Raw genomic sequence first — 27,075 nt, forward strand, 5'->3', positions numbered from 1 at the left:
AAAGCCATACTGGGTATTTTTTCCAGATTTCGTCCATTCGATTTTTGGCGGACTTCCCCTGATCCTGGGACTAATTGCAGGAATCCTATTCTTAGTCCTTATTTTTCGTTATGGCAACCCATGTCACAGATCAAACTCTCGCGACAATGGAAGATACAATCCTAGCCATTGGATACCGGGACCGGATATCAAAAATCCTGGGACTCTCCCGGCTTAGAGACCTGAACATGACTTGGTTTCTATCATTTCGACCAATGTGGCAAAGATGTGTTTTACCTGTATTGAGGTGTCTGCTATGCGGAGAAGAATGCGTGTTAGACACCTGTCTGACGCTACAATCGGATGCGCCAGTGGATGCAGATACATTGTTGGTTCCTACCAAGGTTCACGCTTTGTGCTGCCCTCAAAGGCTGCCAATCCTGATGACGGCATTCGTGGAATCTTCACCACTACGATTGAAGAGTAGTGAAGTTCAAGATGAAAGCAGCATCGATCAGGTACGACCTTCTGTCAGCAATGCGAATCAGAATGTCAATGGAGGCAATCATGCGCACGAATGCATGGTTACACCTATTTCCGACTTAGTGGAACTTTCCCATGAAGCTGTTGACAGTTTTTTCGAAAGCCTTAATGATATGATGTTCTCTCCAGAACAGAAATAGAGACTTTTGAGCAAGCTCGCACACGGCGTTCCCTGAATTCGGCCTTCAACTTTAAAAATAAAGTCACATGAACAATTTTTCCCACCAGTTCACGGACAACAATTTTTTAGCAGCCCCAAATTATTTTTTACAAAATTTTCGGGACACTTATCTTCTGCTTAAAGTAAGAAACTATTCCTAGAGAACTAAGATTTCTATTTTTAGATACTTTATAAACTTTAGTTGCCCGCTGGTATGTTCACAAATATTTTATTATGTGATGAAATGGTCTCGAACTTTCTTTCTGTATAGCCATATTAAGAGCCATTTCATGTGTATTTCTCATATACCAAATAAGCAATAATGTCTACAAATGCGTATTTACTTTAGCGTTTAATTCATAGCTTAAGTGCATACAATATATATGACTGCAATTTTTCAGTATATTTGAAAATTTCAAAATGCATTAATGTATTTTGGGGTGGTGAGGTATACACTATACTCTATAGTATGTTGTACTATGTTATACTATGCATAGATTAGTAAATATGACCATAGTTAGCGTGGAGTGGGTGTCATGTATTCCTATAGGTTCTGAATCGATCCCCCTATTCCTGACGCTATTGTGGTTAAACTAACTATCAAGTTAACTAACAGTCAGCCCATGAGGCAAGAAAAGCCCCCATGATGCAGATACCGTTATCTGACGCAGTCACACTACGGCACAGGAACGTGTTATCTGATTAGGTCATAACGCTTGAGATCTAATTAGACAAGCGACATTCCTCCAGCCCCTGATAAGGCATACGACGTTCTCATAACAAATCAAACCTATGACAACCTGGAAAATCCGTGCGGCCATTGTTTTGATTTCACAGAGAACTTCAGTAAAAGAATGTGCTAACGAGCAAGTCGTATGACATCTTTATTGACGTATCTATGTCCATCCTTACGTCAATCCCGGCACCTTTAAGGTATAAATATTGCCGATCTTGCCCTATGCAAACACACGCGTGGTGACGAGACGGAGCAGCCATACTTGCCGAAGCCCAGAAGCAGAGCAGACCCCGCTGGCAGCAGCCCCGCCTTCCTGACGCGCTGAGAGACGCGCTGCTATCTCCTACCGAGAGACCCAGCACCGGCGCTTTCGGGCAGCCCTCGCAGGCAGCCTGGAATATCGAGACCAGAGAAAGAGATACCATTCCTCATTCATCCTAACTTCCAGGTACAGAACTGAATAACCCCTCACAGAGAATTCTTTAGTTATTCACTTGGCAAAAACAAACTTAACTTAAACTGTAACTTTCTATTCCCGCCCACGCATTAGACTTAGGTCAGGTACACGGGCTAGGCGTATTTAGAAACACCAGTTGAGTACGTTTAGTCAAATGTATATGTGTATGTAAATATATTTTAATCATTTTAAACATCATATGGCTCAGAAACCATATCAATGTTTTTACAGTATTATTTTATACTATTGCTTTTAATGTATGCACTTTACTTAACTATAAGTATTGCAATAATATCGATCCATTTCTCTTGTACGAGAAAAGAGACTGATCAATAAATAACACCTTTTTATTGAACACGCCCGTCTCTTCCTTTTCTCTACAATCTGATGAGACTAAGAATGCACGTACTGACTGAGTAAAATAATTGCCTTGTGCTCACACGACTCTGGAGATATACTCTTGATTAGGGGAGAGCAAAGTTGTCATGTTCTATGGTTGTCAGAAACTAAATCCCTTCTTGTCTAATCAGGGGAGTTAATTCTTTCCTGAACATTCGAGAAAGTTTCTAGCGAACTCTGAGCTACGCTGGCAAACCCAAAACTTAAGTCTAGTATCGACAGTAGTAGACCTAGTTAACGTCTGGCCTAGGCCTTTACTGCTGTAGGTATTATTCCAATGCGCAGAGCCTATTGGGAAGATAGGAACTACACTACAGGTGTGCATGCACACATGTGCATGCACACCTGGATTCGGTATTTTACCACCCAATTGGATTGGGTGGTAAAATACCGAATCTGTAAGGCCTGTGGCACTCTCAGGAGTGCCACCTACATTTGGAAATAACGAATCGGTAAAAATACCGATTCGGTATTTTACAGAATCGGTACATTTACCGATTCGGTAAATTTACCGATTCTGTAAAATATATGCCCCTACATCTGAAAACCCGAATACCGGTCGGTAACGGCCGAATTCGGCCATTACCGACCGGTATTTTGGCTCCTACATCTGGCCCTTAATGTTAGACCTGGCATCATTGGCGTGGGTCTCCCTTCCATCTTCTTGCTGTTGCCTCCTGTGTTTTTGCTCTGTTTTTGCTGTTCTAGACGATTTGTGCTCCCTATTGTAAATTGTGTAATGGATTAGTGTCTCCATGATTGGCTTGTTTGATTTACTTGTCAGACCCTAGTACAGTGCACCATGTGTGCCTAGGGCCTGTAAATCATATGCTGCTGGTGGGCTTGCAGCACTGGTTGTGCCACCCACAGAAGCAGCTTGTGAACTATGGCTCAGGCCTGCCATTGCAGAGCCTGTGTGCAGTCTGGGACTGCCATGTCGACTTGGCAAGTGCACCCACTTGCCAGTCCCTAAACCTTCCCTTTTCTACATGTTAGTCACCCCTATGGGCAGGGTGCATTGTATGTAAAAGGTAGGACTTGCCCTGATGTGTGTGGCATGTCCTGATAATGAATTACAGCCAATTTTGTTTTTCACTATTGCAAGGCTACCTGTTCCCATTGGCCAGAATGGGCAGTTTGATTATAACGTCTTATACTCCTAACTGACCCAGGGACCAAGGTAGAAATTCGAGTTTAGTATGCCTGAACTCAGATTGTTAAAATACATATTTTAGTGAAGGTGATTTTTACATTCTGTGTTTGAAAATACCACTTTTAGAAAGTAGGTATTTTCTTGCCTAACCATCCAGTTGTCTCTGCTAGAGTGGTGTATTCCAGGTCTGATTTGTGAGTGACAGGTGGCTGGAGAGGGCTTTGGCTCCAGCACTCTGCTGGGTCAGGGCTGGGCTGAATAGTACCTGCATTGAGTAGAGAGTAATGGGCGGAGATTTCCTTTCACTGCCCTGAGCCCTCATAGAATAGAGAGTAGGGGGAAGAGATTGCCTTTCAGCTACCTGGTCCAGGTCTGCTCTCAAACAATGCTGTCTCCACCTCCTGCCAGGAAGCTGCACCCGGGAGGACAGAACTGGTTTTGACTAGATGCAGACACTCTCTGCCTTCAGAGAACAAAGGATTTTGCAGTATAAATATTGGGGCCCAGACCTCAGAACTTTAGATCACTTCTGGGAATCAAGACGAACCTTTGCCAAGGAGAAGAACCATTGAAGCTGAAGGAGGAAGCTGCCCCAGCGATAGTGACTGTTTGGGGTTGGCCTGCAGTGGTTACTTTATTGCCAAGGAAAGGAGAAAAGGAACTTTGTGTACTTTAATCATCTTGAGGAAGATCTCCAAGGGTTTGAAGTTGGGTTTGCCTCCTGTTCTGAAGTCTCAGGGCCACAAAGACATCACCTCCAGCTCTCCCTGAATTCCCTTGCCGCAGCTGTTCACCGTTGCATCGCAGATGAAGCGTTTCCCACCACCGGAGAAGCGTGCCGCCGCCGCATCACCGGAGAAGAGTGTCTCCAAGCAGGGCCTGTCGCGGCTTCAAATTTTATCTATTTGGTCGCACAGCCGTAGGACATGCACGCATCACATCCACGTTGTCGCATCGCATCAAAGACCCCATTTTGTTGCATTGCACTGGATCGTCGCATCGCAGCGCCATCTTGTCGCATCATAACCGGAACGCAGTAAGAAACCGACGCATCACCTACTCTCCGGTAAGGAACCGACGCATCACCTCCCCTGGGCTGCAGTAAGGTACCGGCACATTACCTCCCCGAAGCAAGGAACCGACGAATCACCTTCCTTGCGACCCTTTTGTTTGATTTGCGTGACGCATCCAAGGTACTTTGAGAGTAAAGTGTTGTATTTCTAGCATTTTAAAGTCCTATTTTTGATTACTGTATTGTGGATTTTTGTTGTTTGGTCTTGTGTGAAGTCTAGTAAAGATTACTTATATTTCTAAACTGGTGTGGTGTCCATTTGTAGTGTTTTTACTGTATTACTGTATGTGTTCACAAATGCTTTCACACTGCCTCCGAGATAAGCCTGTCTGCTCGTGTCAAGCCACCAAGAGGGTGAGCAGGGGTTATTCAGGAGTTTATCCCCCTTTCCCTGACTAGAAGCAAGCCTCCCCATTTGGACAAAGGTGCAAACCATTGCCAACTAGAGAACCCCATTTCTAACACTATATATTTAACGAAAATAATGGCGCTTATCAGATTGAAAAAGGCTGTTGTTACAGCCAAAACCAGTCTCTCCTGTTAGCTGGGTTATGGGAGACCAATTGCAATAAAGAAGCCATATATATCCCTGCAATCCTCGTATGCGTGCTCTTTTCCTTTTGGAGCAGGGGTTGTTGTGTTATATTACTAAAACATCGACGGTTGACGTTTTTCACGCACCACCAGTTGTTCTGGGCAGTCGAAATAACCTTTGAGGAGAAGTATGTGACTGTTTTACTGGCTTGCCCCCAGACCTAACCTTCAGGACGAGTAATAGAAGGCGTGGACAGCAAGTGAGACGGAGACTCAGCGTGGGGAAATCTTCCGATTTTCAGCATTGGGACAGAGTTTCTCCAAACGTACTACAGCCTCACTCAGCATGCCGATGGAGGTTTGGTGACTGGGCACCAACACAATCATTTTCTTTGGTTTGAGGAGGATTGCGGCGCATATCATTCTTTTGGTGAAGATCTTCCCCGACCCCGTATTTGTAATAATAATGGGCTGTTGATCTTGGTTGGGAACTTTTCCAGCTGGACAATCGCACGGTATATGGACTGGATTGCCTGAGACCGGCTGTCTGTTAGCACATTTTGATGCAGAACAGTTTGTACTCGACGTTGCTTTATTTTTCCGTTGAGCACTCGACTATGACTGCTTTAATGATCTTTCCTGAGGTTCACAGTTCGTTTATTTAAAAAAAAAAAAACATAGTTTGTCATGCCATAAATCCATGTCCGTCACGTTTATACAGAGACTGCTTGACTGATGCACTATGGGACTATAAGTCTCCCAAGTCAGTGCTATAGCGATGTGAAAGTAAGAGGACAGTTAGCGACGCTAATGTTAGATAGTTGGTGTGCGTGGCAACAATTTTTGTCTCAGTGTATTAGGGAAGATTATCTCACAACGTTTCTGAGCCATGGAGGAATGCATTTAATTCGTTTGAAATGTTACCGGATCCATTTTGTTCTGCTATTGGGAAACAAGCAGAAACATTTAAACAATAATTCTGGCAATCCGTGTCCACTTCATGATGCACACACCAACATCTCATTTGTGACATTAGTGCTATCCGAGTTGGTTTGTGGTAATCTTTTAAAACTATAGTATTGAAATGGTTTTTAATAATTGAAACACGTTTTAGCAGTTGAAACGTGTTTTTCTGTACTTCATGCTTTTTGTGCAATGTGTGATAATTAGAGTACGATAGGGCATTGTTATTGGCAATACTAATAACTATTGGTGCAGTTGTTTGTAATAATGTAATCAGCCATGCTATGTTTCTTCATGATTTTCTTTATCTATGTACACTTTGCAGTTTATATCAATGCATCAGGCACTGTATCCAATTTTGTATTAGCATGTAGTATGTTTTTAGCATCTGTTAAGGTGAAAACACTATATATTTAAAGAAAAATATGGCACTTACCAGATTGACAAAGGCTATCGTTACAGCCGAAACGCATCTCTCCTGATAGCTGGGTCGTGGGAGATCCATTGCAACAAAGAAGCTGTATCCCTGCAATCCTCGTGTGCATGCTCTTTTCCTTTTGGAGCAGGGGTTTTGTGTTTTATTTATATCTATATATATATATATATATATATATATATATATATATATATATATATATATATTTTCACACACAGAACTGCACCGCCGCTGCTCCTCTAACGTTCCCGGGTGCTTTCATCCAGCGGTGGTGAGCCGCTTCTTTACTCGAACACAAACAGCTCTTTTTAGCTGAAAAAGGAGAGCACACAAGTATCCTTGCGAAAGTGCTTTATTGCGGACCCCTCTCCCCCCTCGACAGACGCGTTTCACCTTCTGATAATGTAGAATATACACTCAAAGATGGCCGCTACATTGTTAATGCTCATACTGATCTTTTTTCTATGTCAATGACAATTCGAAAGTAGAAATGGCTGCATTTTACACTTTGCAAACCGACACTGACGAAGCCGCAAGGTGAAACGCGTCGGTCGAGGGGGGTGAGGGGTCCGCAATAAAGCACTTTCGCAAGGATACTTGTGTGCTCTCCTTTTTCAGCTAAAAAGAGCTAAAAAGAGCTGTTTGTGTTCGAATATATATATATATACAGTAGCTGGTCCGGTCCGGGTTTGATTCCACAACCGGACACTCACGGAAGAAGCAAGTGCAATCTGTATGCAGGGATCTAGATTGCACCAAGTTCGTTCCTTACCTGGAAAGCGGGGCAGTCACGCTATGGACTTTGAACTTTCACCCACTGAGGTTTATTTTGTAGAAATTTGGGAAGAAAACTGCGCACCCACTGGGACTTCATTTTAAAGAACTACACTCACCAGAAGGCAGTGAGAGAGCCGCGCCCCTCGGGCAGAAGGCAGTGAGAGAGCCGCGCCCCCCGGGCAGGTGTGAGTAATTTAATTGTGACTCTTCACAGCGCACGTTTTTCATTCCTGCTCCTGCCACTGACGAAGGGAACTTTGAATCCTGAAACGCGTTTGGCTTGCACATGGAAATGCTCAAATCCAACAACGTGACTGCTTGCAAGGTTTTGAACAATAAAATGAACTTTATTTAGCTTCTGTGGCCTCCCTCGAAATGTGTGCTACCTGAGTGGTTTTGATGTTTAACGGCTGGGCGCAGTCGTTGAGAAGGGCCCACTGCAGTAGCTGGTCCGGTCCGGGTTTGATTCCACAACCGGACACTCACGGAAGAAGCAAGTGCAATCTGTATGCAGGGATCTAGATTGCACCAAGTTCGTTCCTTACCTGGAAAGCGGGGCAGTCACGCTATGGACTTTGAACTTTCACCCACTGAGGTTTATTTTGTAGAAATTTGGGAAGAAAACTGCGCACCCACTGGGGCTTCATTTTAAAGAACTACACTCACCAGAAGGCAGTGAGAGAGCCGCGCCCCCCGGGCAGGTGTGAGTAATTTAATTGTGACTCTTCACAGCGCACGTTTTTCATTCCTGCTCCTGCCACTGACGAAGGGAACTTTGAATCCTGAAACACGTTTGGCTTGCACATGGAAATGCTCAAATCCAACAACGTGACTGCTTGCAAGGTTTTGAACAATAAAATGAACTTTATTTAGCTTCTGTGGCCTCCCTCGAAATGTGTGCTACCTGAGTGGTTTTGATATATATATATATATATATATATATATATATATATATATATATATATATATATATATATATATATATATATATATATATATATACGTATATATATATATATATATATGTTTGTGTGTAATTTTGTGTATTCTCCAGATGTGAGGCTTGAGGTTCAAAATTACAACACATATTCTGTCATATTTTATGTATGATGTTTATCTCTATAGAAGAAGCTTTGGAAGTAAAGGGGCAGATTTGCAAGCCCCTTTCGCCACCGGTGCATCATGCTGCATTACGCAACGGCGGTGCAACCTGCTGAGTGATATTTACAAGCACACGTAAAGCCAACCTGCATGGCTTTACATGTGCTTGTAAATATCACCCCTTTTCATGCAACACTTTGTGTGCTAGGGGCATGACATGGGTATTGCTCTGGGTGTTCCCACGCAACAACCAATGTACACTGATGCAATTGTAAATCTGGAAATGCGCCAGAATGCTATGCCACCCTAGAGGTGGCGTAGCTAGGTGCAACGAGTAGAATGGTTTAATTTCTCCTCATTTTTTTCCTCTTGAAAAAGTCATTGGCTACTCTCACCTATGCAAGCTTCAGGAGTTCTTGCATGTTTAAGGTGTGTTGAGTAACATTTGTAAAAAGGCAGTTGCATAGATGACAGTCCTTGACAGTCCTTAATTTCCTTTTAATCCCACTCATTGAGATATGGAAACCAGACTTGGTCTCGGTCAGCTTGTTTTATGGCAGCAATTCCACAATATCCTTTGCGGGCTACTTCGATCATTTTCTGCTTCAAATAGCAACCAAAATTCAGTGGTGCTCCAAGGATTGGATTTAAATTGGTAGGATAGAGTCCTATAAGCAGGAACGACAATGAAGATGCCGGAAACCTATGACTGATGCAAGAGTTGCCTTCTATTTCAATGAATATAAATCTTGTGAAACCAAAGACAAACAATACCAAAATAAGAGTGGTTACTCTCATTTGTCACTACCAATTTATATCCGATCCTTGCAGCACCACTGAATTTCGGTTGCTATTTCTTATGGTCCTGGAATGCACAGCCAGGCTGTAAATTTGGGGAACCAAGCAAGGCTAGCCGAAAAAATGATATGTAACAAGCATTAGGCACATAGGTCTCACCTATACACAGTATATATACTTACAAATGGAATTGCTTCTAGTTGAAATTATATTTATGGAATGCATTATTTTCATGTACCACTAAAATATTTGGATTTATCTGTATGAACTGTTAAAGCATTAGATTCATTGACTTAAATTTGTTCTTTGACTAAGCTAAGATGGCCGACATAGTTTGAGTAGCATTACTTACTTTACATTTTGTATAAGTCCTTTTACCATGTTTCCTAATTTTGTTAGAACGCGCAATTTTCATTTAACCGCGCTTTTTTCGAAATGCAATGTGAACTATAAAAATGTCAGTTTGTCCACCTGACCGCTAACAGTGAGCAAGGGCGGTCACGCCCGAAACGCGTCTGTTCGATGCTCTCATTTGCACCCCTGCACTTATTATTGAATAAACCACGATGAATTGAAAGACTGGTTTTGGAGCTTTACTTGTGTCTGTGCGCTGGAGAAAGTGCTCGGGAGGTTTCATTTGCACCGAAACCAGTTGGAGGCATATAAATACAGGACGAGGTCGGTTCCTGTTAGCACAGACCCCTTTGCATCAAGCTGGCTGACTCGTTAAACGGACCGCTTTGGATTAATGCTTTGGGAAGCAAACCACGTCAACCCCCTGAAGGAGAGCCATGAGTGAAGTTGCCGACGTCCGAGTGAACTGCTGCGGGAATATCCGTCGTTGAACGGGGATCCCGTGCAAAGTATCCCGGAGGTGTTGGAAAAAGACGCCGTGTCGGTACAAGACGTTGTGATTTCCTTCCAGGTTGCAGAGGTGCTCCGTCAACCAGCGGTAAGGAGCGGCACACTCTAAACGTGCCATTTCCTAAGGCCAATAACTTTTGTGCATAACCTAGGGGTGCAAAGATAGGAGAATGTCCGAGGAGCGGGAACGGGAGGAGGCGTTCGATCAGCTGTTTCTAAATTTGCCCAAGGTCACACAGAGTGGAGACAGAAATAAAAATGCACGCGCTGAAACTGAAACGGAGAACGACATTAAGAAATTATTAAGGGACTTGGAAAAACATATGAGGAGTGAACTCACAAAGTGGTGGGAGATCCGCTCATTAGAGAAATACCATGAAGTAGGCAGGGTGCCACGAGGCTTAAGGATTATGTTAGTACCTAGCTTCGACAATCCAAACCCAATGCTACTTAAAGAATGGGCAGAATCAAACCTGGAAGCTTCAATGAGACTGTTATGCCTTTTGATAAAATATGCCAAAATTGATCGAGATAAGGATCTTTTGGAAATTATACGCATTAATGAAGAAATTGCAAAAGAACAATTTGCCAAAGACCAGGCGCTGATTGAACAAACACGAAAAGACATTAAAAAACGGTTGAGTAAACACGAAGCAACAATTAAAACTAGAAAAGTATATAAATTTGCCCGTGATGAACAAGATTATAAATTAGGGCAAATTTATACTTTTGCGCGAAAATACGACCATTTGCGAAGACAAAGGGCATGGGGAAAAAATGTCCCCAAACAAGCACAAGCCCAACCGCAAGCAGAATCCACAACAGCAAATCTGGGTGACTCAATTGCCACGACATCTAATGAAAGTTTAGTACCAACAAGTGAAGACTCTGATAGCGGAATCCCAGGTGCAAAGGAAGGGGATATGGGTCAACTAACCCTGAGAGAGGAATTGGAGTTTATGAGAATGCAACGAAGGGGCACACTACGCTCCAGAAACACACAAGCAAACAACTCAGGAACTCAAGGCGAAGACAACGCAGGAAGTGTGCAAAGAGGCAGAGGGCGACCGCCGAAAAAAAGGAATTGGAAAAGCAACAAGTAGCAAATGATAATACTATAATCAACCTCACTGACATTACATTGGACCAGGCGGAAAAGCAATTATTAACATTGGGACTTTCCTATTGCCCAGAGAGCAATTTCAATTATGGCCACACCAGAGTGGATATATTCAAATTCATTAGGAAAATAAAATTACGCAAATACTTTGCAATCAAAGAAGGAGTGGGAACAACGAAAAAAAGTACAACAATGACCCCTACCCCATCAATGAAAAAGAGTGGACTGCAAGTTAAAGATATTACATTAATGAAAACAATGCACACACTCCAATCATCTAAGGATATATCCCCCCAAAACACACAGGATGTGGCCAGAGAAGAAGGTATCAATCTGGGCCAAACTGTAGAGAGCCCTTTTAAATTACCATCAACCTTTATGCCAACAATGCCTAAGGATGCAATAGATGTATATGCGGATCTCATAATAGATGGCCTCAAAACACTCAATTCACGTACCAAAGAAAAAGAAAGAGTTACAAACATCAAGACAAGACCATATAATGAGTTAATGAAAAAACTAAAAATGGAACAAACAGTTATTGTCAAACCATCTGACAAAGGTGGAAACATTGTACTCTGGGGCAAACAACAATATATGGAAGAGGCATATAAACATCTCAATGATCCAGAATGCTATACACAGATTGATCTCAAAACTACAAGGTCGATCCAACAAGCCTACCATAAGGAACTTCACGGATGGAAAAGAGATGGTCTGTTATCTAAGGATGAAATGAACTTTTTGCAAAAAGATCACCCAGTATTACCTAATATCTATTTCATCCCGAAAGTTCATAAGGATGTCTTTCCAATTCCAGGGCGGCCAATAGTATCTGCTATAAATAGCTTATTTGAAAATACTTCAAAATACATTGACTATTACCTGCAAGACTTTGTAATAAAGTTACCTGCCTACATCAAGGACTCGACGGAATTCCTCAGAAACATCAACCAATGTAATTGGTCAGCGGAATACCTGTTAATGACCATGGACATTGCTAGTCTTTATACTAGTATTTCACATGAAGAAGGCTTAAAAGCTATCAAATTTTATTTGGATAAAAGGCCTGTTGAGTTGTACAAGCACAATGCCATGCTGATCACTATGATTGAACGCTGCCTTAATAATAATGTCTTCCTTTTTGATGATAAGGTTTACAAGCAGTTGAGAGGTGTGGCTATGGGGGCATGCTTCTCCCCCAGCTACGCGGGGCTCCACGTGGGCTGGTGGGAGGAGCATGTCCTCAAGGTGGAACATGCCACAGCTTGGAGTAACAACATTGTGAAATACATCAGGTATATTGACGATATTTTTATTGTCTGGAGAGGGAGTTTGGAAGAGGCCAATTTGTTTGTATCTAGCATCAATAAAAACAACTCCAATTTGAAATTTTCTGCTGAAATAAGCAAACACAAGGTCAGTTTCCTTGATGTTCTGGTTGAAATAGTGGACAATACCCTTATAACAAGTCTTTTTAGGAAAAGCACAGTGGGAAATAGCATCCTGCATGCACAAAGTTTTCACCCGCAACACACTATTAGAGCAATCCCCTACGGGGAGTTCCTGAGAATACATAGGACTTGTAGTACGATAGAACTTCGTGATCAGCACCAAAAAGAGGCAAGTTCCCGTTTGGAAGCAAGGGGTTACAAAAGAACAGAACTAAATAAAGCCAGAACCAAGGCTAATAAAGTGGACAGGATGAACTTATTAGCAGAAACCTCAACAAGTAAGGATGCGATAAATTTGACAGGCAATGGCAATGAAATCAGACTAATTACCAGCTACAGCAGACAAGCCCGCTACATTTCTAATCTGGTGAGAAAACAGTGGCCAGTAATTTTAACTGACCCTGTATTAAATGATATCTTACCAGATAAACCAACAGTAACATATAGAAGGGCTTATAGCATGCGTAATGAGCTGGTATCCAGTGCACCAGAAACTGTAAAAAATGATGATTGGTTGTCACCCCGTAAGGGTTTCTACCGCTGCATCTCTTGCCGTGCATGCCATTTTGGCATCAACACTAGGACCTACACAACTCCCTTTGATCCAAAGCCCATTGCAATAAAAGCCCACTATACCTGCAGGACAGAACTAGCAGTATATGTCTTAACCTGTACTTGTAATTTGAGGTACATAGGGAGTACCAAACTACCTGTATATCAGCGTATCCTCCAACATCTTCGGGCCATTGTGAACTGTGATCAAAGCTACCCTGTAGCTCGACACTTTGACCAATTTCACAACAGAAACCTATCTCAGCTAAATTATTTTGTAATTGATGCTGTAAGAACATCTAAAAAAGGAGGGGATTATGAAAAGAAACTAAGACAACTGGAGTCAATGTATATCATAAGACTCAATAGCAAAACTCCTGCAGGTCTTAATATGGGAGAAGATTTGAGGAATTTTCTATAAATTCTCTACATATTACCGTTTACAGATATCATGTTCCCCTTTAGTCTCAGAATAATGATAGTTGTAGCTAAAGTACACTATTGAACTTATCAATGTAACCATTTGTTATGAATTAAATGATTTACATATATCTCCCACTGTGTGACTATTGGAGCAAAGAGGATGTGGCGTTAACATCCGAGAATGTAACAAATATCAATTATAATGATTCACACCCTATTTGAAAATACTCATTTATTGACACAGTATTTGTCTTTTTTTAATCTTGATTTTGGTGTTGGATTTAACTTAGCACACAATTTGTCAAAACGAGCCTGATCGCTGACATTTTGTCACTCCCCCACTTTTGTAACATTAAGTTTTTTATGATAGGATGGACACATTTATGTATTGAATCACTAGTTTGAAAAAGACATTTTGAAACACTATATACATAGAAAAAATGGTGAGGACATGGGGCATTTGTGCTCTTTATTTTTAAATGCACTCAAAAAACGTTTTTTGTCGATTGTCAAGAATACCTTCTGGGGCATTTGTGCTTTGGAAACAGTATATATACTTACAAATGGAATTGCTTCTAGTTGAAATTATATTTATGGAATGCATTATTTTCATGTACCACTAAAATATTTGGATTTATCTGTATGAACTGTTAAAGCATTAGATTCATTGACTTAAATTTGTTCTTTGACTAAGCTAAGATGGCCGACATAGTTTGAGTAGCATTACTTACTTTACATTTTGTATAAGTCCTTTTACCATGTTTCCTAATTTTGTTAGAACGCGCAATTTTCATTTAACCGCGCTTTTTTCGAAATGCAATGTGAACTATAAAAATGTCAGTTTGTCCACCTAACCGCTAACAGTGAGCAAGGGCGGTCACGCCCGAAACGCGTCTGTTCGATGCTCTCATTTGCACCCCTGCACTTATTATTGAATAAACCACGATGAATTGAAAGACTGGTTTTGGAGCTTTACTTGTGTCTGTGCGCTGGAGAAAGTGCTCGGGAGGTTTCATTTGCACCGAAACCAGTTGGAGGCATATAAATACAGGACGAGGTCGGTTCCTGTTAGCACAGACCCCTTTGCATCAAGCTGGCTGACTCGTTAAACGGACCGCTTTGGATTAATGCTTTGGGAAGCAAACCACGTCAACCCCCTGAAGGAGAGCCATGAGTGAAGTTGCCGACGTCCGAGTGAACTGCTGCGGGAATATCCGTCGTTGAACGGGGATCCCGTGCAAAGTATCCCGGAGGTGTTGGAAAAAGACGCCGTGTCGGTACAAGACGTTGTGATTTCCTTCCAGGTTGCAGAGGTGCTCCGTCAACCAGCGGTAAGGAGCGGCACACTCTAAACGTGCCATTTCCTAAGGCCAATAACTTTTGTGCATAACCTAGGGGTGCAAAGATAGGAGAATGTCGGAGGAGCGGGAACGGGAGGAGGCGTTCGATCAGCTGTTTCTAAATTTGCCCAAGGTCACACAGAGTGGAGACAGAAATAAAAATGCACGCGCTGAAACTGAAACGGAGAACGACATTAAGAAATTATTAAGGGACTTGGAAAAACATATGAGGAGTGAACTCACAAAGTGGTGGGAGATCCGCTCATTAGAGAAATACCATGAAGTAGGCAGGGTGCCACGAGGCTTAAGGATTATGTTAGTACCTAGCTTCGACAATCCAAACCCAATACTACTTAAAGAATGGGCAGAATCAAACCTGGAAGCTTCAATGAGACTGTTATGCCTTTTGATAAAATATGCCAAAATTGATCGAGATAAGGATCTTTTGGAAATTATACGCATTAATGAAGAAATTGCAAAAGAACAATTTGCCAAAGACCAGGCGCTGATTGAACAAACACGAAAAGACATTAAAAAACGGTTGAGTAAACACGAAGCAACAATTAAAACTAGAAAAGTATATAAATTTGCCCGTGATGAACAAGATTATAAATTAGGGCAAATTTATACTTTTGCGCGAAAATACGAGCATTTGCGAAGACAAAGGGCATGGGGAAAAAATTTCCCCAAACAAGCACAAGCCCAACCGCAAGCAGAATCCACAACAGCAAATCTGGGTGACTCAATTGCCACGACATCTAATGAAAGTTTAGTACCAACAAGTGAAGACTCTGATAGCGGAATCCCAGGTGCAAAGGAAGGGGATATGGGTCAACTAACCCTGAGAGAGGAATTGGAGTTTAGGAGAATGCAACGAAGGGGCACACTACGCTCCAGAAACACACAAGCAAACAACTCAGGAACTCAAGGCGAAGACAACGCAGGAAGTGTGCAAAGAGGCAGAGGGCGACCGCCGAAAAAAAGGAATTGGAAAAGCAACAAGTAGCAAATGATAATACTATAATCAACCTCACTGATATTACATTGGACCAGGCGGAAAAGCAATTATTAACATTGGGACTTTCCTATTGCCCAGAGAGCAATTTCAATTATGGCCACACCAGAGTGGATATATTCAAATTCATTAGGAAAATAAAATTACGCAAATACTTTGCAATCAAAGAAGGAGTGGGAACAACGAAAAAAAGTACAACAATGACCCCTACCCCATCAATGAAAAAGAGTGGACTGCAAGTTAAAGATATTACATTAATGAAAACAATGCACACACTCCAATCATCTAAGGATATATCCCCCCAAAACACACAGGATGTGGCCAGAGAAGAAGGTATCAATCTGGGCCAAACTGTAGAGAGCCCTTTTAAATTACCATCAACCTTTATGCCAACAATGCCTAAGGATGCAATAGATGTATATGCGGATCTCATAATAGATGGCCTCAAAACACTCAATTCACGTACCAAAGAAAAAGAAAGAGTTACAAACATCAAGACAAGACCATATAATGAGTTAATGAAAAAACTAAAAATGGAACAAACAGTTATTGTCAAACCATCTGACAAAGGTGGAAACATTGTACTCTGGGGCAAACAACAATATATGGAAGAGGCATATAAACATCTCAATGATCCAGAATGCTATACACAGATTGATCTCAAAACTACAAGGTCGATCCAACAAGCCTACCATAAGGAACTTCACGGATGGAAAAGAGATGGTCTGTTATCTAAGGATGAAATGAACTTTTTGCAAAAAGATCACCCAGTATTACCTAATATCTATTTCATCCCGAAAGTTCATAAGGATGTCTTTCCAATTCCAGGGCGGCCAATAGTATCTGCTATAAATAGCTTATTTGAAAATACTTCAAAATACATTGACTATTACCTGCAAGACTTTGTAATAAAGTTACCTGCCTACATCAAGGACTCGACGGAATTCCTCAGAAACATCAACCAATGTAATTGGTCAGCGGAATACCTGTTAATGACCATGGACATTGCTAGTCTTTATACTAGTATTTCACATGAAGAAGGCTTAAAAGCTATCAAATTTTATTTGGATAAAAGGCCTGTTGAGTTGTACAAGCACAATGCCATGCTGATCACTATGATTGAACGCTGCCTTAATAATAATGTCTTCCTTTTTGATGATAAGGTTTACAAGCAGTTGAGAGGTGTGGCTATGGGGGCATGCTTCTCCCCCAGCTACGCGGGGCTCCACGTGGGCTGGTGGGAGGAGCATGTCCTCAAGGTGGAACATGCCACAGCTTGGAGTAACAACATTGTGAAATACATCAGGTATATTGACGATATTTTTATTGTCTGGAGAGGGAGTTTGGAAGAGGCCAATTTGTTTGTATCTAGCATCAATAAAAACAACTCCAATTTGAAATTTTCTGCTGAAATAAGCAAACACAAGGTCAGTTTCCTTGATGTTCTGGTTGAAATAGTGGACAATACCCTTATAACAAGTCTTTTTAGGAAAAGCACAGTGGGAAATAGCATCCTGCATGCACAAAGTTTTCACCCGCAACACACTATTAGAGCAATCCCCTACGGGGAGTTCCTGAGAATACATAGGACTTGTAGTACGATAGAACTTCGTGATCAGCACCAAAAAGAGGCAAGTTCCCGTTTGGAAGCAAGGGGTTACAAAAGAACAGAACTAAATAAAGCCAGAACCAAGGCTAATAAAGTGGACAGGATGAACTTATTAGCAGAAACCTCAACAAGTAAGGATGCGATAAATTTGACAGGCAATGGCAATGAAATCAGACTAATTACCAGCTACAGCAGACAAGCCCGCTACATTTCTAATCTGGTGAGAAAACAGTGGCCAGTAATTTTAACTGACCCTGTATTAAATGATATCTTACCAGATAAACCAACAGTAACATATAGAAGGGCTTATAGCATGCGTAATGAGCTGGTATCCAGTGCACCAGAAACTGTAAAAAATGATGATTGGTTGTCACCCCGTAAGGGTTTCTACCGCTGCATCTCTTGCCGTGCATGCCATTTTGGCATCAACACTAGGACCTACACAACTCCCTTTGATCCAAAGCCCATTGCAATAAAAGCCCACTATACCTGCAGGACAGAACTAGCAGTATATGTCTTAACCTGTACTTGTAATTTGAGGTACATAGGGAGTACCAAACTACCTGTATATCAGCGTATCCTCCAACATCTTCGGGCCATTGTGAACTGTGATCAGAGCTACCCTGTAGCTCGACACTTTGACCAATTTCACAACAGAAACCTATCTCAGCTAAATTATTTTGTAATTGATGCTGTAAGAACATCTAAAAAAGGAGGGGATTATGAAAAGAAACTAAGACAACTGGAGTCAATGTATATCATAAGACTCAATAGCAAAACTCCTGCAGGTCTTAATATGGGAGAAGATTTGAGGAATTTTCTATAAATTCTCTACATATTACCGTTTACAGATATCATGTTCCCCTTTAGTCTCAGAATAATGATAGTTGTAGCTAAAGTACACTATTGAACTTATCAATGTAACCATTTGTTATAAATTAAATGATTTACATATATCTCCCACTGTGTGACTCTTGGAGCAAAGAGGATGTGGCGTTAACATCCGAGAATGTAACAAATATCAATTATAATGATTCACACCCTATTTGAAAATACTCATTTATTGACACAGTATTTGTCTTTTTTTAATCTTGATTTTGGTGTTGGATTTAACTTAGCACACAATTTGTCAAAACGAGCCTGATCGCTGACATTTTGTCACTCCCCCACTTTTGTAACATTAAGTTTTTTATGATAGGATGGACACATTTATGTATTGAATCACTAGTTTGAAAAAGACATTTTGAAACACTATATACATAGAAAAAATGGTGAGGACATGGGGCATTTGTGCTCTTTATTTTTAAATGCACTCAAAAAACGTTTTTTGTCGATTGTCAAGAATACCTTCTGGGGCATTTGTGCTTTGGAAACAGTATATATACTTACAAATGGAATTGCTTCTAGTTGAAATTATATTTATGGAATGCATTATTTTCATGTACCACTAAAATATTTGGATTTATCTGTATGAACTGTTAAAGCATTAGATTCATTGACTTAAATTTGTTCTTTGACTAAGCTAAGATGGCCGACATAGTTTGAGTAGCATTACTTACTTTACATTTTGTATAAGTCCTTTTACCATGTTTCCTAATTTTGTTAGAACGCGCAATTTTCATTTAACCGCGCTTTTTTCGAAATGCAATGTGAACTATAAAAATGTCAGTTTGTCCACCTGACCGCTAACAGTGAGCAAGGGCGGTCACGCCCGAAACGCGTCTGTTCGATGCTCTCATTTGCACCCCTGCACTTATGATTGAATAAACCACGATGAATTGAAAGACTGGTTTTGGAGCTTTACTTGTGTCTGTGCGCTGGAGAAAGTGCTCGGGAGGTTTCATTTGCACCGAAACCAGTTGGAGGCATATATATATATATATATATATATATATATATATATATATATATATATATATACGTATATATATATATATATATGTTTGTGTGTAATTTTGTGTATTCTCCAGATGTGAGGCTTGAGGTTCAAAATTACAACACATATTCTGTCATATTTTATGTATGATGTTTATCTCTATAGAAGAAGCTTTGGAAGTAAAGGGGCAGATTTGCAAGCCCCTTTCGCCACCGGTGCATCATGCTGCATTACGCAACGGCGGTGCAACCTGCTGAGTGATATTTACAAGCACACGTAAAGCCAACCTGCATGGCTTTACATGTGCTTGTAAATATCACCCCTTTTCATGCAACACTTTGTGTGCTAGGGGCATGACATGGGTATTGCTCTGGGTGTTCCCACGCAACAACCAATGTACACTGATGCAATTGTAAATCTGGAAATGCGCCAGAATGCTATGCCACCCTAGAGGTGGCGTAGCTAGGTGAAACGAGTAGAATGGTTTAATTTCTCCTCATTTTTTTCCTCTTGAAAAAGTCATTGGCTACTCTCACCTATGCAAGCTTCAGGAGTTCTTGCATGTTTAAGGTGTGTTGAGTAACATTTGTAAAAAGGCAGTTGCATAGATGACAGTCCTTTATTTCCTTTTAATCCCACTCATTGAGATATGGAAACCAGACTTGGTCTCGGTCAGCTTGTTTTATGGCAGCAATTCCACAATATCCTTTGCGGGCTACTTCGATCATTTTCTGCTTCAAATAGCAACCAAAATTCAGTGGTGCTCCAAGGATTGGATTTAAATTGGTAGGATAGAGTCCTATAAGCAGGAACGACAATGAAGATGCCGGAAACCTATGACTGATGCAAGAGTTGCCTTCTATTTCAATGAATATAAATCTTGTGAAACCAAAGACAAACAATACCAAAATAAGAGTGGTTACTCTCATTTGTCACTACCAATTTATATCCGATCCTTGCAGCACCACTGAATTTCGGTTGCTATTTCTTATAGTCCTGGAATGCACAGCCAGGCTGTAAATTTGGGGAACCAAGCAAGGCTAGCCAAAAAAATGATATGTAACAAGCATTAGGCACATAGGTCTCACCTATACAAGATGTATTGGCTTTGTCAATGTTTTTTTTTAGTCATGTTGCACATCAGTGAAGCCACTGTGCAACATTATTGTAAGCAAAGAATAATAATTCTGGCTGTGATGAATCGCTGCTGCCAGCTGTCATTAACAATAACTTTAAGAATAAAGAATATGCCCCGTTCCACTGAGGCTATTTCCCGGTAGATCCACTACTGATCTACTCTCACTGACAGTAACATGGGGTTCATAATACTTCCATTGTTTTACCTCAGACATTGCGCCTACACTGAAAAGTGGTTCCACTCCCCTTTGTGAAATTTAGTTGTTTTTACATCACACGAGTCACACACAAATAAGATTTCAATACGCAGCACCTCTGTGACTCGTTCCTTGTACCTCTGTATGCAGATATGTGCTGAATAAAGACTTACAGTTGACTATCCGTCAACTGGATTAGCGTTTCAGCCTTTTTCCATGCAAGGATTGACACCCCTACATCCATGGAGTCCCTGATCACGTTCTAGCCAGGTGTCGAGTGGGCGCTTTGATTTGGCGTAGTAAGTACTGCAAACTGGAAGCTCCAGCTACCGAGGTATTTCTGTTACTTGCCGCTCCTCCTACCTTTATCTAAAATACTCTTTTACCCTCTACTAGTGTGTGTGACAATAGTCCACCTCCCCCCGTCAGGATCCATGGGGCAACACTCTTTCTAAAACTAAGTAAGCCTTGTTCCTATATTTCTCCCACATGTTTTGATGTTCACGAGTCTTTTTCCTACCGATTCGGTCTTGTTTTATCACCTTCCCTTTAAATCTCAATGAGATTACCAAAACCACACATCTTTCACGAGTGTTTTTTGAAAATTTGAAATAGCACAGTGCACTGAATTAATTGCTGAATTTATGCATCTCTTGGTAAAAATATAAATAATCCATGCTGAATGAATGGTTAGTGCTTAAATGAATGCACTTTATGATTGTCACAAGAGACATCACAGCCTGTTGAGCTCACAGTTGAATAGCACATAGAACAGCTTGTGTGTCACTGCATCTTCGATGTTACAGCACCATGGTCAACCAAACAAATGGCGTGAGTATTTTTATATGCGCTTTCTCATTCAGATTAATTTCCCTTCAGACAACACTGAAGGTCCAAAACTGTAAGTTAACGGTAAAATTGGCCACAGGTGCGGGTGCACCTTAGCGCGTGCATACCCCCGTGGCTTCCCTGGTCCTGACAAAAGCCTTGCTAATTGTGTAAGGAGGCTGAAACATGTAGACTGGCCACCACTGACTCACCCTGGATGTTATTGCTCAATAGAGCCAATTATAACATCCATACTTACCACCTTTTAATCTTACCTTACTTCTCCACTAAAGGTAAAGGTAATTTAAACTCCGCTATATTATATGGTCACTCCCTGCACAGTCAAACACCTGCTCCACTGTAATCAGGTGTCGAGTGCCTCTCGGGTGGTGAAGCATGTCACCAACTAGGTTGCTGAGTGAGGGTTCTTTTTAAAATACAGTCTGCGACTCCTCCGGTAATGTTTTTTGTTTGGAATCACTCTTCCTTTGTTTATTGATTACCAAAAACTAAGCACGATGATCTTGAGGTACAGAAACACTATTGCTGAGTGGACGTGCAAGAAGATAAGTTTCGAAGTTCTTGTTTTTGGCCACTGCCCTGCATTACACAACCATGGGCTTAGTCAAAAAGGACACACTTGTCTTTTAGAAATGTAATGAATAACAGAGAAAAAGAGGTGAATGACTAGTGTGTACAACAACAACCAGCAATAATATATTTCATTGTAGGATCTGCAAGAAAAAATAGCAAAAGCAGCAATTAAATAATTGCAGCCACAGAGCAGCTGACCTCTAAGGCACTGCCAATGCACACTTAAGTAGCGATGATGAGGGAGGAGTGCTGATGGGGACAAGAAGAAAAAAGAAGTACCTGAACTGGAGGAGTGCAGTGACAGGACACCAATTCAGCAATTAATCAGGAACTAATCATAGATGGTGAGGCAATAAAACACAGAAAACACACCTACCGCCGTCACCAATGATTACATAATATATCACCAATCTCTAGAAAGAAATATGCAGGTGCATGAGTTTGAGGGTACAGCCACCACAAATCCTCTATCAAAGAAACTTTCAATCATCATCACCTAAAGTAGGCACCAGGGACTTCCTCTAAGCAGTAGGACGAGGAGAGGTAAATAAATGGGACCTGAGCATTAATGAAGATTTAATTTATGAAGTTTGAGATCTATCAAACAACATCGAAAAACAACTCCATACATTTATGGAGCACAGAAAATTGACTAATGAGCCCTGAAGAAGTTCTCAAAGAGTGAAACAGATGGGATACAATCAAATTGTTTTAAATTAAGGTCTAATAAAGGATTGAGAACGTGCCTGCCTAGGGACCATCTTTAAATATATTGAATGTGGAAGAATCACAGAATTATACAATTTGGAACAACTTCACTCTTGAGGAGAATTAATGTAATTGGACATTGTTAATATGAACACATGCAGAGTCATAATTATTGTAATTGACAGCAATTACCCGGTATGTGGCCAATGCTCCATCAAAGAGACACAAACCCAAAGAAGAAAGTGAAACCAACATGCACTGACTGCTGACAAGCAAGGAAAGGGGAGTGACGGTAAATCCAACCAATGGTAAGAATTGGGTTGGCTCTAAACCATTTGAAAGTTTTTTTTAAGTAACAACAGACTTGCAAGTGACAGTAGATGCAAGACCTAAAAATTATGATTACAGGCTCTCTAATGGCAAAGGAAATTGCCAATTTGGTGATCTATGAATGTTAAAGTTTTTAATCTCATCAAGTAATTAAGTATGTGTGCCGCGCTAAAACTAATTTATTACACCAAGAACATTCTGTCACTTCCAAACATCATTCCTAGTAGACAGGAGGGTTTTAGTGGGCCTACCCTATATCATACAAATTATTTAATAGTTCTTGTCATCAAAATAGCACTATCTGTTGTTCAGAAGGCGAAGAAAGCAGCTAAACCTGGAAAGATTGCAAATACCTTTTTCCTCACGGAAAAAGAAAGCTTCCTTAACCCACTTTCAATATTCACATGTATCCCTTAGGATAAATAAAAAAAGATTCCTAGAAATATTGCATAAATGCTTGGAAAACATAAAACAAACAGCAAGGCAAATGTAGCCTTGGAGCACAAGGTCACAATGTTGTCTTTCTTTGAAAAAAATTAAGCTGACTCTGAATTGCTAACTCTTGCACCCTGCTGATTATTGCTTCACACAAAATATAGGTTCAGATGAAGCAACCCTCAATAAACAACATAATCATTGAAGATAAATTCATTCATAAGACCAATTCAAGTATTCCATCCATCACTCTTCTGTATTGCTCAGTGTGGCACCCTAAGTGCAACAGGTATGGCCAGACGTGGGTCCCAAGCTCACTGTGGCACTTGGACTACGTTGCACCTCACTGAAGAGGCCCAATTAGCAAGAACCCGATTTTGGGTTGTTTGTATTCCTGTAGAGAGAGGACCTGGTTTGACAGTTTGGACTGCACTGTTCCTATCATAGCAGAACCAAGGCTAATTCATATATCGTTAGGTCCAATCGGAGATGTAAGGTAGGCAAAGAAACGATAGACTGGGATGCAGCCCAAGTAATTAGTTGTTGCTGAGATTATTTCAAGCATTCCATCCATCAATTTTTTGTATTCCTCACTTTCTAAGATGAAGCAACACAACACAATGCACAACATAATACTTGAAAAGAAACAAACACACTTAAACACAAAAGGGGTTGAATAGCAAGCAAATGAATTACTTCTAGCTTTTTTTTTTTTTAAAACAATAAAAAAGGATGAGGAGATTAATCAAGGTTTTCAGGGTATATTTCAGTCTGATAAGGCTTTCAATGGGAAAGAGGTGGCACCACATCTACCTGGCATCTAGTCTACCTGTCAGTCCATTGGGTAAAATCCCTCTACCAGTCAGGTACCTCCCTGTGCACACTCTGCTTTTGAATGGGCAGTCAAGTCAGAACTATTGGAAACTAGTTTCTTGTGAAGAACAGAAATTGAGAATAAAAAGGGAAAAGTACAAAAATAGCTTTATAGAACAGGTAATAGTAGCCCTTGGAATGACAGTAATGAAATGAGATTGCAAGAAAACATAACGGGCATGGACAACGCCAATAGGTCTGGATATGGCTGCCAACTTTAGGCTTTTCTAATAGCTGAACGGTTTTTGCAAATCTATACAAGGGGTCTACTTTTTCTTTTAAATAGCAAGAGCATTAAAACATCACTCATGGTAAACCAATAGTCGTAGTGAGATGACCCTGTGCCCAATGCTGTTTTTTGTGGTGGTTGGAACAAAATACTAATAATGCAATAGCAGGCCAATGGGATTTGCAGAGCTGGTTGAAAGTCCCTATAAGTATAATACATGTATATGTACTTTTGTTAAGATCAAACTGTCTTGCCTATTGACAGTCCTAGTGACTAAAGCAAGTGGTCCAGTTACATTATCTCACTTTCCAGCCAGCTTTAACAAGTATTTCAGTGCCTATGGTAGTGAGAAATTTAAATCGGAGTGGTAGACAGTTAACAAAATCATAAAAAAGAAAGCTTGAAAATATTCTGCACGAACTGAATGAGATACACCCATCATGTAGACCTCCGTTACCCATGTCCCCACACCATTTAACCTATTGCTGTGATGTGTCTTAATGGGGTGAATACATACGTAAATTATCTTTTTTTACCGGAGATAAATCATCATCATTGGTACAATATTTCTCTGCTCAGATTGGTCTATTTTCTTAATTAATGCTGTCTTGCTTTGTTGGTTTACATTAAAACATGATGCAACAAATCATTTTCCATTCAATGACTATGTGAAACTTAACCTCTGGGTACTTTTGTATTTGTCTATTTTTGAGAACTCATGCTGATCAATAACAACATACCTCAGAAAGCCTCATATTCCTCTGGTCTGTTAACCCTGTGAGGTTCGCACTGCCAGAAAACAGATCCTGTATCCCCAACTCTTGAAGTAATTTGCCCATTTCATATCTATGGTCAAGTGTGAACTTGGGAAAAAAGAGATTTGTTTTTCTGTGAAAGAAAAAGAAATATATCACATGATATCTGTATTTTACCTTCCAGCAGTTCAACATGTAACACTTTGCGATTTTGATCACATTTACAAAACAATTTCCCTGTTTTTAAAGGAATAGTATAATTGAATATATTTTGCCATCAAGCAAAAAGTGACAGTTATCCTACCTCAGAAGTGATGTCACTTCTGTTACTCTGACGTCAGGGGTCCTGGTGACCCTCCTCGGTATTGCCGCCACTTCCAAGGGGGTCACATGACCATGTTGGGCCATGTGTGTTGTGACATTACCCTGGTCACGCGCCATTCACATGCCCATGGTTCTACCACGTTGTTTGGATGCTGTCACAACAGGCTTGGGGCCCTTGCCCTGTGTCTAGGGCATTGTCACAGGCAAAATTGCAACACTCTTGGGGAGCACAATCTCGGAGTCTCTAGAAACACAAGCCCGGGCATGTTCTGGCAGCTGCAGACATGAGTCAGCTTGAGTCTCAACACGCTTTGTGCATGTTTTGGTAGATACACTCCATTTATTATACATCTTTTAGAGGGGGGTTGTCAAATAGGGCTAAAGTGATGCACTTGTATTATGTGGCATTGCTGTCACCCACGGTGGGGGATCGATCTGTATAGATGACTTTAAAAAGAGTTGTATTAGGAGATGAGAGTGGTGAGAAATGAGCGGTTGAGAGAGAGATTAATAAATAGAAAGTGAATAGCAAAAACGAAATAGGTCTGTCTGTCGAATAGCCAGGGCTTGAAGAGAATGCCACTGCAGTGACAGCTTTTATTACTCCCAGAGGCAGGGCACTTCTCCGGCTCATACGCTACATGCCAGAATCCTTGATGAGACAGATGGGGGCTGCTCAACGAGATGCGTGGGAAATACTCACAGTTGAACCCCGTAGCTCTGATGTCTCCCAAAGCCATCTGTCTTTTCTTAGGTGGTACATAGTTGACTTAAACAGGTCTTTTGTTATAAACGTCTAGACAAATACATAAAAGAATCAAGACTGATAAGAAATGGAACCAAAACGCAGAAGGGTCCCACTTCGAGGAGTGGTGACTACGACCCATCTTGTCAACAAAACACAAGCATTTTCACTTAACTTGTTCTTTTGTTTAAAAGGTCTAGACAAAATTCATAGAACTGGAGTGGCTTTGGAGGTGTGGAAAACTGTGCATATTTAGCAATCTTTACTAAGTATAAAATGCTGCCCCACTGCCAGACCTACCCTAAATCAGCCACAAAATGCTTATTTTAAGTCTGTGGACAGAGGGATTCTTGATGAACATGGAGAAAAGCTTTGAGCTGTATTGCAGTGAGCACTCAAGCAACACCGGGCCAGTTCTTCTGCAGGCAAAAAAATTATAGCTTTTATCTTTTAACAAGGTTTTTATCCTTCAGTGTAGTGCACCACACAATGTCTGCTTTTTAACCGTTTCAAAAAACATGTGCTTTTAAAAAAAAAAAAGTTACAATAATTTTGTGTT

General features: G+C 40.8%; 1 protein-coding gene across 1 annotated transcript in view; it reads right to left on the reverse strand.

The window, feature by feature from the left end:
- Positions 1-27,075, reverse strand: part of SERPINA10 (serpin family A member 10) — a 177,440-nt gene that overhangs the window by 51,488 nt on the left and 98,877 nt on the right. Inside the window, exon 5 of the mRNA XM_078660099.1 lies at positions 25,433-25,580. Within this exon, the coding sequence (XP_078516225.1) occupies positions 25,433-25,580 (148 nt within the window). The remainder of the gene's footprint in view (positions 1-25,432; positions 25,581-27,075) is intronic.

Source organism: Lissotriton helveticus, chromosome 9 (assembly GCF_964261635.1).
Source record: "Lissotriton helveticus chromosome 9, aLisHel1.1, whole genome shotgun sequence".
Classification (NCBI taxonomy): Eukaryota; Metazoa; Chordata; class Amphibia; order Caudata; family Salamandridae; genus Lissotriton; species Lissotriton helveticus.